This window comes from Drosophila albomicans, chromosome 2R, assembly GCF_009650485.2.
Source record: "Drosophila albomicans strain 15112-1751.03 chromosome 2R, ASM965048v2, whole genome shotgun sequence".
In the NCBI taxonomy this organism is placed as follows: Eukaryota; Metazoa; Arthropoda; class Insecta; order Diptera; family Drosophilidae; genus Drosophila; species Drosophila albomicans.
In genome coordinates, this window is record NC_047631.2 from 12396483 (window position 1) to 12410521 (window position 14039).

At 39.2% G+C, this 14039-nt stretch overlaps 1 protein-coding gene across 1 annotated transcript; it reads right to left on the bottom strand.

The window, feature by feature from the left end:
• Window positions 1–15: 15 nt before the first annotated feature.
• LOC117575865 (bumetanide-sensitive sodium-(potassium)-chloride cotransporter) lies at window positions 16–13830 on the bottom strand. Its single transcript, XM_034260286.2, has 10 exons — window positions 12923–13830; window positions 9300–9393; window positions 3243–3630; window positions 2938–3171; window positions 1826–2877; window positions 1525–1766; window positions 1031–1473; window positions 852–963; window positions 517–790; window positions 16–456 (listed from the first exon to the last, which is right to left on the bottom strand). The coding sequence occupies exons 1-10, from the start codon at window positions 13246–13248 to the stop codon at window positions 340–342; spliced, it is 3282 nt and encodes a 1093-aa protein (XP_034116177.1). The 5' UTR covers window positions 13249–13830; the 3' UTR covers window positions 16–339.
• Window positions 13831–14039: the final 209 nt, after the last annotated feature.

Below are 14039 nucleotides of genomic sequence, written 5' to 3' on the forward strand. Positions count from 1 at the left end.
GCTATTTCAACTGGATTAGATGCCACACAAGTTGTAATTGTGTTGTTTATTATTACTCGATTATATTTAGACAATATGCGCATATATAACCAGTATAATTCGTTATCAACTTACAAACTAATTTGGGGGAGTTTTGGGGGCTGCTATAACGTACGTTCTAGGGACTATCAAGTTTTGGGAGTTCCGTTCCGACGTGTGTGTTGCGTGTAGTTTATATAAAAGTACATAAGTATTTCTGTTTAATAGGTGGTGGTGGCGACGCACGGAACTTTGAAACGCCTAAACGCTAATAATACTAAATTGTACTCGAACTGGAAACGTTGCGTCGCATCGCTTAGCTTAAGAGTAGAGTGTCAGCACAGGCGTCTGGTTGCCGCGTGCCAATGCCACAGGACATTTAATATCAGACGTCAGCATCTCCAACCAGGACATGTACAAAGGTGCGGATATTGCCTCCTAGAAAATATAAGAGTATATTATGAACTGAATATGGAATAGATTTGAAGACCACCTTACCTTGCGTGGCATGGGCAACGACATGACCACCAGCGAGGCATTGGAGGAGTGCTTAACGACCAGCTCATGGATGCGCAGCTGTCGTTGCGTCTTCTCGGCCATGTTGTGCAGCTCTTCGTCGGTGATACCGAACTCGTTGCGGGCGCTGCGTCGGAAGGGTTCGATGAGTCGTTTGTGCTTCAGCATGGTGTCGTGACGCGGCTGATCCGAGACGCCCTTGAGCATAATAAGCTCTGAGTATTTAATGCGGAACTTGGTCAGCAGACTGGCCATGCTGTAAGCAAAGTAAGGCGATTAATATTCTTCGCTTAATTTGTGATAAGTTGGTAATTTACCTCTTCTCTTCCTGCTCCTCATCCTTGCCATGGCACATGGTAAACACACGCAATCTGCAGTTCTGCCAATGCGAACGCATCGAAATGATATATGGCAAAAGAATTGTCAGACCTGTTCATAACAGAAATTGTATTATAAGCGTTGGATAGACTTAAGTAAGACTAAAGTTTAAACCCACCTCCGTCATCGTACAGCCAGAAGACATCGATGGTGCCCTTGGGCTGCTTGCGTGTGAATATTGTGACTGCTTCAAGCACATTTTTCGGCACCTCGGAGCCGCCTTTGGTATGATACGTGATGGCAGCGGCATCATTGTTGGTCACCTTGTAGCTGCGGGAAGTGCGCTGCATGTTGGGCATCGGAGCGGGCTGTGGCATGGTGTATGATGAGTTGGGACTGGGACTATCCATGCTGGCCAGATTCAGGTTGGAATCAATGTGCAGCAGTTCGGAAGCAGCATTCGCCGCAGGCATCAGTTCGTTGGTAAACCCTTGGGCATTCGCTGTGTTCATGTGTCCCAGACTGCTGGGTGGAATGGTGACCTCGGGACTCAGCTCTGAGAAGTCCAGGCCATTGGGCAGACGCAGCAAGGCGACGCCCATGCGCTGAGAGAAGGCATTGCTGTAAAGGGGCGATTAGAATTGATCCCATATAAAGGATTCAATTACTTACTGCAATATAGCAAAGTAGCTCTCAACCTCCTCCTTGCGACAGCGATTCCAGTCAGGCTTGTAACCCACCAGCACGATGTTGGGTGACATTTTGCCAAAGCCTGTCGACTTGATCATCGCATTGATGCCATCCTCAATGCTAAAGCCATCAATGACATTGTAGAAGCCCTTAATCTTACGCGCATCCAAGTATTTTTGGCCATCCTTTATCAGATTGAGGCGATTCTTGTAGCCCACACGAACCTAAGTATCGGCTAAATAGTTAATATATTATAGTTGCAACGACAACTTCATTTGCTTACAGGTATTATGTTGCCCACAAACATCAGCGAATTGTTCTTCGTTAGCAGATAGCCAAAGTCAACGAGTGGTGGACGCGTCTTAGGATCACCTGAGAGGACAAGCACCTGGGGATGATAGTTTTTCACGTGATCCGAGACGTTCTGGAGTCGATGCACAGCCATGAGCGCAGCCTTGTATTGCTGAGCCTGAGTTGTGGATCCCCAGTTTGCATCCGGTTTGCGATACATCACGACCAGGTAGAGGGCAAAGATGATGCCGAAAGTTATAATGGCGGCCACGTAGTTAATGAGGAACATTATTGCCACACACAAAGCAAAGCCAAACAGACTCAGCCAGGCATTGTAGTACTTAAACGTAGGTCTCCAACCCAAAGGCTTGACGAAGGCCGCATGGAAGGTGCAGAAGTTGATGAGAGCATACGAGGCCAAATAGAATGTTGAGATGAGTGGCGCAATCAGATTGAGTTCACCGATCAGCAGGAAACCGGTGGAGATCAGGAAGGTCAGCACATAGCCGCGATAGGGTTCGCCATGTTTGCCATACGGCTTGGAGAAGAAAATCAAACCCGGATAGATCTGATCGATGCCCAGAGCCTGCACCAGACGCGGCACAGACAACAGATTCGTCAGCGCCGTGCTCAACGTGGCCGCAAAGCAACCGGCATAGATAAGTGGTCCCCATAGCGACATCTCCTGCATCATTTCATAGGAATTGAACAGACCCCAGGTACAATTTTGGCTCTCAAAGCAGGGCAGCTCTGAAGCCACCAAAGTGCCATTGATAAGATCCTGCGGATTACCAGAAGCATCGCGGACAGCGGCTCCGCCAGCGAAGAGCACGAACAGCGCATACGATGTCATCGAGATGAGCAGCGACCAGAAAGTACCCTTGGGAATGGCAGCGCCAGCATCCTTCAGATCGCCGCAAATATTTGCGCCCGCCTGAATACCTGTAACGCTGGGAAAGAAGATGGCAAACACGCTGAAGAAATCGTGATCGACGCCCTCGGCATAGCGATAGTCCGACACAAAATTCTCCTTGAAGGTGTCCCCTGGGAATCAAGTGAAACAGTTAGCCACCGCAGTAAGTCTATTCAATGGGCTCTACTTACAGGAGAATCCAACGAAGCCCTTAGATATGAGTGTCTCATCACCTCGTGGTCCAATGGCGGCACCAATCAAAAAGTTGAATATGGCCAGCACAATGGTAACAATGAGAAAGTTTTGTGCCTTGGTCTCCCACTCCATGCCCACGCAGCAGATGAGGATCAGAACCAACAGCGTAACAGTGCCCACAATGCGAATATCATTGATGCCGTTATCGAATATTTTCAACCCGTTACCCTCTGAATATGGTTAAAAGATATCGTTAGTACAATATTTTCTCTCTCTTTCTTATTAAGGTTTTTGTACTCACTCAACAGCACATTGAGGGACTCGCAGAAACCGATGGTGTTCATGGAGGCCGAGACGGCATTGGCAAAGGCAAACACAACGCCAACAGAGGCGCCAAACTCGGGTCCCAGGGAGCGGGAGATGATGAAGTAGACGCCGCCGCCCTTCACCTCGCCATTGGTACTAATGGCCGACAGCGAGAGCGTCGTTATAACACAGACCACCGCCGAGATGGCGATTATAATTAACGACCACATGATGCCGGACTCGGCGACGACCCAGCTGAGACGCAGGAACAGCATGACACCCCAAATGTTGAGTAGACATGGTATAAGGACGCCCACAATCCAGCCAAGCTTAATTTGACCGCTGGTTGGTTCCGGTTCCGTGGCATCTGGTATGGTAATGCTCTAAAAAATCGAAAAAAAAAAAATTATTGTAAAAATATAGAAACTTTGTCTACGAAAAATATAAATATATACATTTTTATTTAATATATAACATTGCTTAAAGTAAAACAAAACCTAAGGAAGGAAGGAATTTTTAAATTTTACATTAAATAACAGAGATAAAATCGTTAGTAAACTAAGTCATATGATTTATTACATTTATAAAGTGCATTTTTTTATTCTCTGAACTTCTATATAATTAACGTTTCCGCATGCTTCGCTTTAATTTATAACCATTCGAAAAGTCGCACATCATCGAAGCGTCTATTAAATGGAAGTCAATAGCTTTTTTATAAATCTATTTATTGTAAGATATTATTATAGACATTAATATTGATTTATTTCAATTTAAGTCAACTGCTTTCATTTAGATAGTTTATTGAAATCCATTGTAAGCTAATAATTAAAATAATTAGAAAACTACAATATCTCGAGTCAAATTATATCATAATATTAATGGCCTAATAATTCAATTAGTTTTCACATTATTCACAAAGTAATTTGTGTGCCCCGAACGTAATTTGCACAAATTAACCGATGATTACAATTTTCGCACATTGCTTTATTGATTTTACGATCAATTTAGCACCTTGTGACTTCGTATTGATACATTTATCTTTTCAATTATCATTGAAGAGAACAAGATGTTAAAATAAATGACGAAGTAAGTCGAAAAGTGGAGGCTGGATAATCGTAAATGATTTTAATATTTGCGATGCAAGTAAATCGAGTAATTCATTATTTAAATGAACAAGTTATAAGAGTGAAGAAATATAAATAATTGGAATGATTTCTATATTTTTTTAATCAAAATGTATAGAATTATGACAAATTTTTGTTAATAAATAGTTTCTCTGTTTTCAGGCAATTGAAAAACTTGATGGGAAAGTTTTCTACGTTTTTGAAATCGAATTGCAATAAAAAAATTAAACGCTAAATGTACACGAAACAAGTAAACAATGCTTCAATTGATTGTCTGTGTTCATTTAATCCATTTACAATGGTGACAAATTAATAACTTTTGATGGCAATCGAAATATTTTTCCATTCGCAATTCACAAGTTGAGTTTTGTTATTGTTTGGTTACTTGTATTTATTTGCCAGCTTTTTGGAGCTGTGTTCATCTATTTTATTGTTTGCTCACATAATTGAATGTTTTTAAAATGTGCGATGTCAGAGAGGCGGCAAAGAAGGAGTCACCGCCACAACATTGTGTGACATCGATAGACATGGCCCATGGCCCATAAGTGTAATATACACACACCCCATTCAACTCGTGTCGTCCTTCCCCAGACAGTTGCCTAGTTACTCAGCTTGGCTCTGTGCTCTGTGCTCTGCTAGCTGGTGCTGTGTTCTTGTGTTCTCCTGGCTGTGGGTGGTCAATGTTGATTGTTTACACATTTTTGGCGGCGCTCAGCGACTGTCAGACAGACAGACGGACAGACGGGCAGACGGACGCACGTACTCGAAACACACCCACGAGGAAAGAGTCTCGAACCGTCAGACAACACAAGCTGTTGGACATCCATAGAGACAGATAGACAGACAGACGAACAGACAGACTCAGTTTTCTCTCTCTTTGCTTGTGTGTGTTGGCTTGTGTTCGTCAGGGCAATTTAATTTAGTTTAGTTAAAGGCGCTTGCCGATGCGTGGAAAATTTCTTTAGCCACAAAAGCCACGCGCAACAAAATAGAAATCGGAATTGGAATTGAAATTGTGACTTGTGTGATGCGATGGGGATTGAATTTGACAGCTACTTAACGATGCGACAGCTGATTGCGAAAATATATTTTTAGCAACACAATTATTATTATTACCATAATATTTGATATTTGAACTTTATCCAGAAATATAGTTTAGTCGAAGGGAACACGAAATTCCGCGAATTCAAATTATTTGTATTGCTTTTAAATTAGGCAGGATTATTAGCTGAAAGCTGAGCCTTTGAGCAACAGGATCAGCACAAAAAAAAGTGCTACTTGTATGAAAATGTCTGAAAATTGAGCTCAATCTTTTTTTTTTTATTGTGAGCTGATCAGTTCAGTTCTTAGCATCAGCGAATTATTACAACTAACAATTGTGAAAACATTTTGGCAATTGCCCATTAAAGTCGTTGAAGAGCAATGCGAATAGGGGCGAAAACATTGTGTTTGTATTGTTAAACGATTCGAGAAATATGTGCTAAATAAACAGCAGTAAAATCGTATAAAGGAATCGATAAATGTTGTAAATATAGCAACGACTCTTTTGATATGAATTGCAAATTACAATTGTAATTACTACAATGCCCCCCAAGCAAGTGCAGCACACAAAGCACAAAGCGCAATTCAAATGCCAAATGGAAAATGGAAAATAGAAAAAAAAGAAGGGGAAAATAGAAAATGGAAAAATGCCGGTCGCTGCTGCGGCACGAGCCGTTAGAAAATACGCCACAGGCGCGCTGCTGATGATGTAAACACTCACAAAATGCGAATACAAAGAAAAATGCGCATACGCCGCGTGGTACACTAAAATCTTTGCTAAGCTTTTCAGCTGCGCGGAAAACATGTTCGATATACCTAGAAGGTATGCAAACATATGATTTATGCATATTGTGGGATACTTAAACTGAACGAGGGCTGATTCAGCAGTAGACGAAAATCGAGAGCATTTTTATCTGGCTTGTTGAGTGTGCTATGGCTTAAATCGGACGTTGTTAAATTAAGCGCAATCATTAAATTGCTGTCAAAAAAACAAGTGGTGAACCGAAAAACTGCCGAGAACTGGAGTGATAAAATGTTAGATTTTATACGTATTTTGTTATTGTGTTTTCGTCTGCCACATTTTAATTTATTACCAGTTGAAAGTAAACAATTTTTCAAGTTGAATGCTTATCGCATTGACAAACTGTCGGCACATTTGACAGGTTCTCAACTCTCACACACACACATAGAAGCACACATATGTGAGGGAATGAGCTTTAATAGAAATCCTTCGTTGAACTGCGAGCAGTGACATCGATCGATGACAACGACAGCGCCATCTGCCGGCTGCTGCTGTCAATTTTAATGATACGCGATGTGCATTTTTCACACTTGTAATGTTGTTGACTAACGCCATCTAGTTGTCGTTGTCGTTGTCGTTGTTGTCGTTGTTATTGTTATTGCTGTTGCCATTGCCATTGTGCTCTGTGTGTGCTTGTTGCCGGGTGGCCAGTTAAAACAATGTCCATGCGGCGCAGCGCAACGTAGCGTTGCATGGCTGCAGCCATCTTGTTGACAATTAATTTGGCTTCAAGGCTGTCATTGGTGTCATCTTTCAAGACACATGTCGAACGAACCCTTGCCCCTCCTTCACTCTTCGCTCTCTTTCTTGGTGGTCTGAAGTGCAAATCTACTTAAGACTTTGTATGCAAGCTGCCATAAAGAAATTCATAGTGTTTATATGAAAACTAATTCTTCATGCTAAGACTAACTGCACACGAATTTTTAAACATACACAATTATTTATTGTGCTATTGTGCTTAAACATGCATGAAATTTGGCATCTTGCTAAAACACGTTTTCTTAAATATTCACATATTTTAAGCTTCTTATGGAATTTCTAAACAAGCTGCTTGCTATTCACACTTAAGTATGTAAAAATATATTGAATATTTGTTTAAACTAATTAATATAATTGAGTAGTCTGGAAATTAGTAGCAAATACGCATAATAAACAGAAAACATTTTTAAAATTATTTTACCTTTTAGCATTAAACTTAAATTGAAATGTGCATTAAGTATAAAGCTTAATACTACATAAATTCTTCAATATTTTTTTCATCGTCAAATTAATTTACCTAAATTTAATTTACTAATTTACAATTAAAATGTAAAATGTTGATTTTTCTTTCCATAAATTTCACTATTTCAAAGAACACTTTTGATAGCTATCTTTAATTCTCATGAAATAAATATTCAATTTCTTCTATAGAAATCTATCATTGCCATTGATTTGCAAAATGAAAATGAAAATACGATTGTTTAGTTTCGAACATCTGTTATTTGAGCATATGTCAACGCTTTGAAGCGAACAAAACTTTTACTTTAGTTATCAGCTGCAATATAATTGTGGGTTAAGCTTTTTGGTCTGCGATGGATGAACACTTAAAGCCGCCTCGTCAATTACATTTTATGCGACGCGTTTCATTGGTATTCCCCTAATGAGCCCTTGGCGATGTAATGCAATTTTTACGATATCTATCATACGCCGCGTAGTCCCATAACGCGTAACAGTAGCGCGCTAAGAGAGAGTAGCGAATTAATTAAACAATATACGCGCAGAAGAGCAAAATGTGTTCGACCGCAAGTCGCAATAGACGCATAAAATTTACTGCTTTGGCGATAAGCATAAAAACCGTGGCTCTGACTAAGTATCTAGAGGTTTCTGCCTCTTCTCACTTGCCACTTGTCACTTGCCACGACTTCTTTCAGTAATTGAATGATAAGGCGCCGTGCGGATGAACAAAAGGTGCCACAGAACACGAAACACGAAAAAACTGGGCAGATAATAATGCTAAAACCAAAGGCAACGTCATCATTTCGCGTCTTGTTTACACGCGCACAAATCTCTGCGAAGTACGAAATACGAATAGAGGGAAATAATATTGCGTATACGTCATGGAAAACGCATTGAAAATGTGAAAATATTTCAAGTAAATAAATACAACAATCGTATTAATAAACTATGTACATACACTTAGACAACTTCTCTTTCTTGTGTACATAACGCAGCAAAAATAACAAAAACAACGATCAGAACTGATTTTGATTTCTTTTGCTGAAATTTTCGGGTTTTCTATTCTTTATCTTTTGCTGATTTGTAGGCGTCCCACAAATTTTACTGTTTATACCTCTAAGCACTTGAGATCTTTTCAAATATACACAAACAGATGCAGCAAAGTCCGCACAAGTTTTTGTTCGATCCAATAGGGAAAATATTCGGATTTCGATATGAAAATCCAGAATAGCGTCACTAATCATTGTGGTATATCACAATATTTACGAGAAATGACAAGTTGAAAGCAACAAGCGACTTGTTCGATAAATAAAATTGGAAATGTAAATGCGAATGAGTAATTTAATTCGATGGGATTGAATGTAAAGAGTATAAAAATACAGTTAATTAAAATATTATTAATGCTAGTTTTAGAACTCTTTGGAAAACTTTTGTTGTCTTTTACTTGCCATTACTTTTTATATTCTATGGTATTCTTTTGTGAGAAACTCTTTCCTTTACTTTTCTTCTTTCTTTTACTGAAATGAATGAATGAAATGATTCATTCATTGAGCATCAGACTTATGGCCAATGTTGACCCTATTATATGATTATTAAAGTGACTAAAAGCACTCATTCAACTGGCACGAGGCTGACATAAAATGTTTATTTGATTGATAAAGAATTCGCAATGAATATTCAAATTCCAATCCTCTCAATCTCCAAACAAATATTAATATTTTCCACACCGTCCTTACACAACACAATCGAAGCACTTTTCCAGCCAACAAAATGCAATAATTGAGCTATGAAATTTTGAAGTACTTTGCACATTTATCACTATCAACTTATACGAGTATGCACTATAATTCTCTCGATTCGCGAAACTTACCTGATCTGCTGCCTCGCCCTGAAGTTCTCCAATTGAGGGACGCTTCAGATTGCGCATAGAAATGCGATAGTTATCCAAACGCGGAAGCGTTTCCCTGCAATGATGAAATTATAGCTGATTAATATTGCTCGATTTGGAGTGGAAAATTAGCATACTGATAAAAAGGCACTAGTACTATCATCGCATCCGTAGCCTGCAGCATGCGAAGCACAAATATCCGCTGGAGAGGCGAAAACACAAGAAACACACTCGATACCAAAATTCCAAAAGAACGAAGAAAATAAATAATACTTATAACAAAAACACGCAGAGTGGTCAAGGTGGCCAAAGGGGAAACTGCTCACAATATGGAAACAGCACAAAAAACTTGATGAAAAATGGCCCAAGACTGTGCTACGTTATTAATACTCATTAAAAAATAGGGCGAGAGGGTGTAATAGATCATAGAAACTGTTTAAACTAGATTATCACAGTTTCAAAAGGATTAATTTACATAAACATTAGAATAGCAGTCAAAGTTTTACAGCTCATAGAAACAGATTGTAACACATCAGCATTAGAATAGTTTTACAACTTTAATTACAGGGTATCTCCTAGTTGCACTCTATATTCAAATAACACTCTTAGTTTGTTATTATTGATCCGTTGCTGTCTGGTCTGCAAAAGGAAAATGAAACGTGCAGACTCTTTTAATTTTTATTATGTATATTTACTGATTCGAAATGAAAACAGAAACACAGAAACGGCAATTCCAAAATCCAATGCCAGAGATAATTTAAAAGCTTACGAATAAAATTGCCAAAAAAGAAATATCAATATGTGGCAAAAGGAATGAAAAGAGATGACTGCATCTTCTGGCGCCATTGAACCGGAAGCGCATCATCAAAATAAACTTAATGAACTGAGTGAAGGATGTTGACACTTAACATAATTAAGATTTGACAAAGTTGAGACTGCTTTTTGTTGCATACTTTGCGGGCAAGAAATAAACAGATTATTTGTTGTGCCAGTTGCAACCTACATAGATTGCTTTGTTTTCCTATTCAGCTGATCAACCCCAAAATAACAAATATAAATAATAAACTCAATTGGTATCTGATGAAAATCTGATGGCACGGCAATTAGCTGGGCTTCTAATGCCGTTGCAATTTACAGATGTGAGGCAAAAGTCATTTGTTGTTATTATTTTTGATTTTCCTTAATTCCCAATACACACAATAATTCATTCAGCCCGCAGTCAGTTCTCGCAGACAACTGAGCTACGATCGTATAAACAATTCTTATTGCATGTTGTAAGAGTGTGAATGTGTGTGTGTATATTGATCTATTGGTTGTGCGGCGGTTTCGTTGAGATTTAGCTAGTATGATTTAGTTGGACAATTGGAGCCGCAGCATCTGAAGGAGAGAAGGGGGAAACGATGGTGAGGAAGCGAGGAGGAACACACTCAGTCACACTTGTTCGATCAATTGAACTCGTTTACGAGCGTTGTCTCCCTGTTGTTGTTCCTTCGATGAGATGATATCACACACATTCACACATCTCTTGGCAGCCGGAGACAATGACTAATTTGTTGTTGGCACACAGAACTCATCAGAGCTCGTGAACTCATCAACTCCCCAAACCGATTCCAACTCGCAATCTGAATGCCCCGTTGAATCATAACAAAAACGCATCCAGTTGAGGGTTAGGTTGGGCTACAAATTTATTGCCTCTTTCCTAAATTCAATACATCGATTCAAGGTGCACGATGTTAAATGAGAAATTGATCGTCTTTGAAAACTAGTTTTCAGTTATCAGACGAAAACTTTTCTATCAATTGTATACGGAATATAAAAGATATGAACTTATTAAAGGGTATCTCCAAGCCGTTCACTGCCGCTTGTTACATTCGCACATATGTTTATTGATTTGCACTGGACGCTGATGTAACTTGTTTGGTTTGTTTGCCGTGCGCAAAGTTTTTGAAATCAAATGTACGTCTATATTTCATACAGCAAATTGAATGCTTACAGAAAATTTTTTTGGATGGCTTCTTGGCATGTTTTTAATTGAATTTAATTCGCAGTTGGCTTTATTGCTGGAAAAGTACGCTGCACGAAATGAGAAATAAGAAAGCAACTGTAATTTGTGCACTTCTTCTTCTCCCAATTGTACCCCTCTTTCTCCCCCCTCTGTTCATTGATTAAACTGATCTTGGCCCATGGGTCGAGCGTGTGACTTCATGTTGTGTGTGTGTGTGTGTGTGCCTGTGTGTGTGTCTCGTGCTTAAAGTATTTCTCAATGTCATAATTTCCTAAATTAATGAGCAACTAAAATTAATATACATAAATTAGATGATGCAATTGAAACCGATCTTTATAGATCGCCTAGGTTGATCACCTCCAGTCTGGATTTGGATAAATCTTTGATACGAGAGCAAACAGCTTACATTAAAAACTCATCAATAACAAGTTCAGCTTTTAAGTTATTCACATAACTCACGCTGGTTCCCAGACACACGTGACACTTAACGGCTTAATTGTTGTTGTGTACTTTAATGACCTATAATGCTAAAAAGTAAATACATATTTATGAATGCATTTAACTGCAAACATTTTCCTTTCAATGCAGTCTTCATTTAAATTGAAGTTTAAACATCTGATAAACGTGATTGGAATATATAATATAAAAGCCGAAATAACCTCATTTCAGCTTTACAAAAATAAAAACATTCACATTTTTATTTATTTATTTTTTTTTTGTTTTTGGCAACATTTTTGTTGTTGCCAAAAGGTCATTTGACAATTTGCTCAATTTAAACAAAAACTCAAAATAAAAGCAAAAATTGCTTTCCATGTTTCGCTTTGTTTGAGTTGCTTTTTTTTTGATGCTTCCTTTGCTCTCCGCTTGTGTTTTTGCAACAATATTATACAGAATTCAGGTTTTATAGGCACTTAAGCCAAACAATAAAATACTACTAGCAGTATTCAAAATATGTGCGAGCATTTTTGATTATGCAAATTGAAAGTTGTTTAAAATATCATTATCATTATCATGTGGGATATAAACTGCGTACTTTATAAACTGAATTTGTGAGCGGAGGGAAAATAATCACAAAACTAGTCTTGTACACAATAATTAATAGTTCTGAGCAAAGCGTGATCATATAATTGGTGTAGAATGTGATTTTTTTTTACAATTATTACAAAATGTATGTAAATTACATCTTTGAGTTTATAACAAAAATGAAATGCAGACAGTTTAAGTTCATTGAAGAGATTGAATTTCATTTTTATTGAATGTCGCAGCAATATAATTACTACGCTTCTGGTAATCTTGGCCGATAATACTTAGAATGATTATAGAATTCAGGGGCGAGATAATGAAATGAAACGGTTTTGATTGAAAGTTGGCATTGTTGCCTCGCTGTTGACAACAAAGCAATTCTATTAAATTGCACTCAAGTTGGATTTTAATGGAGTGCGGCAACATAAAACACACTGAAATATAACGAAACCGCAAGGCAGATTCTAATACTACGGATCGTAAAACAACAATACACAAAAGGCCAAAGAGCGGAAAGTAATTACACTTGAGCAAATACTGTGAAAAAATGTGAATGTAGTATATGAATAACACCCACTTTGTTAGCTGAGCCAAGCTGAACTTGCGTTCGGCGTCGGATTTGCGCAGGAATTGTCCAAAGCCACGGAAGGATAAACGCGAAGTGCGACGATTCTCGCCTCCATCGCCAGCCTTGGGCTGCAGATGATTGTCGTGGGCATGACAGCTGTCCGCAGCAATTGTCGCCGGTCCATTGGCAGCGTGTTCAACATTGTTGCTGTTGCTGTTGCTGTTGCAGTTGTTGCTGTTGCTGTTGCTGTTGTTGGCGGAAACAGGCTCGCCGTCGAAGGCGGCATTCACGTTGGCGCTGCCATTAACCTTTGAGATTTGAAAACGATCTCCCATTGTGATGGTGAATCAACTTTATGTGTTCTCCGAATAATTATATGCTTTTAACTTTTTTTTATTTTTAAAACACTCGTTGCGCGGGGATTTTTTTTTTTTTTGTGAGTTGAGTTGATTTCAACAAAAACAATAAATTGTTATTCACACTGAGCACACTCGACGTAGGTCCAGCAGGACCTTAACCAATAGAAGACTCCAGTTGCGAGTTTGTCGTGCGGATAAACGGAGCCGTAATCGTTGCGTATACGACGTGTGAGCGCGACGAAGTTTCAACAACGTTTAACTGCCAAAACGAAATGCTGGCTGGCATATATATTTAACAAACACTCCGAAAAACACACACTGTGAATATTTCGCTGCTGATATCGTATTTAGCACATTGATTTTGTTGTTGTACTCTACCACTAACAAAATGCTGTACGCGCCGGTTACAACTTACAACTTAACGCGCTGGCTGTCGCACGTCGTTTGAGTGTTCTCGAGTTTTTGCCGCTTGATTATTATGGTATTTTTTCTTGTTTGATTATGGACACCATTCTGACTGTTTGCTGCTTCGGCTTTGGCTTGATTACCAATCAAAAATATACGAGCGTCGAGCGTAAGAATAAGCGCAATGCGCCTGTGTGCGACTGCGAGTGCGAGGGAGAGTGCGAGCGCCAGTGAGTGTGGTGAGTTTTCAACAACAAGTGTTTGTTTGCGACTCGCTCACTCATACCAGCAAGCACAGGCAGCAAGAAAGCAAGCAACTGCAGCACTGGTGAGCAAAGCGCTCTCTATGGTGATTATGCAGG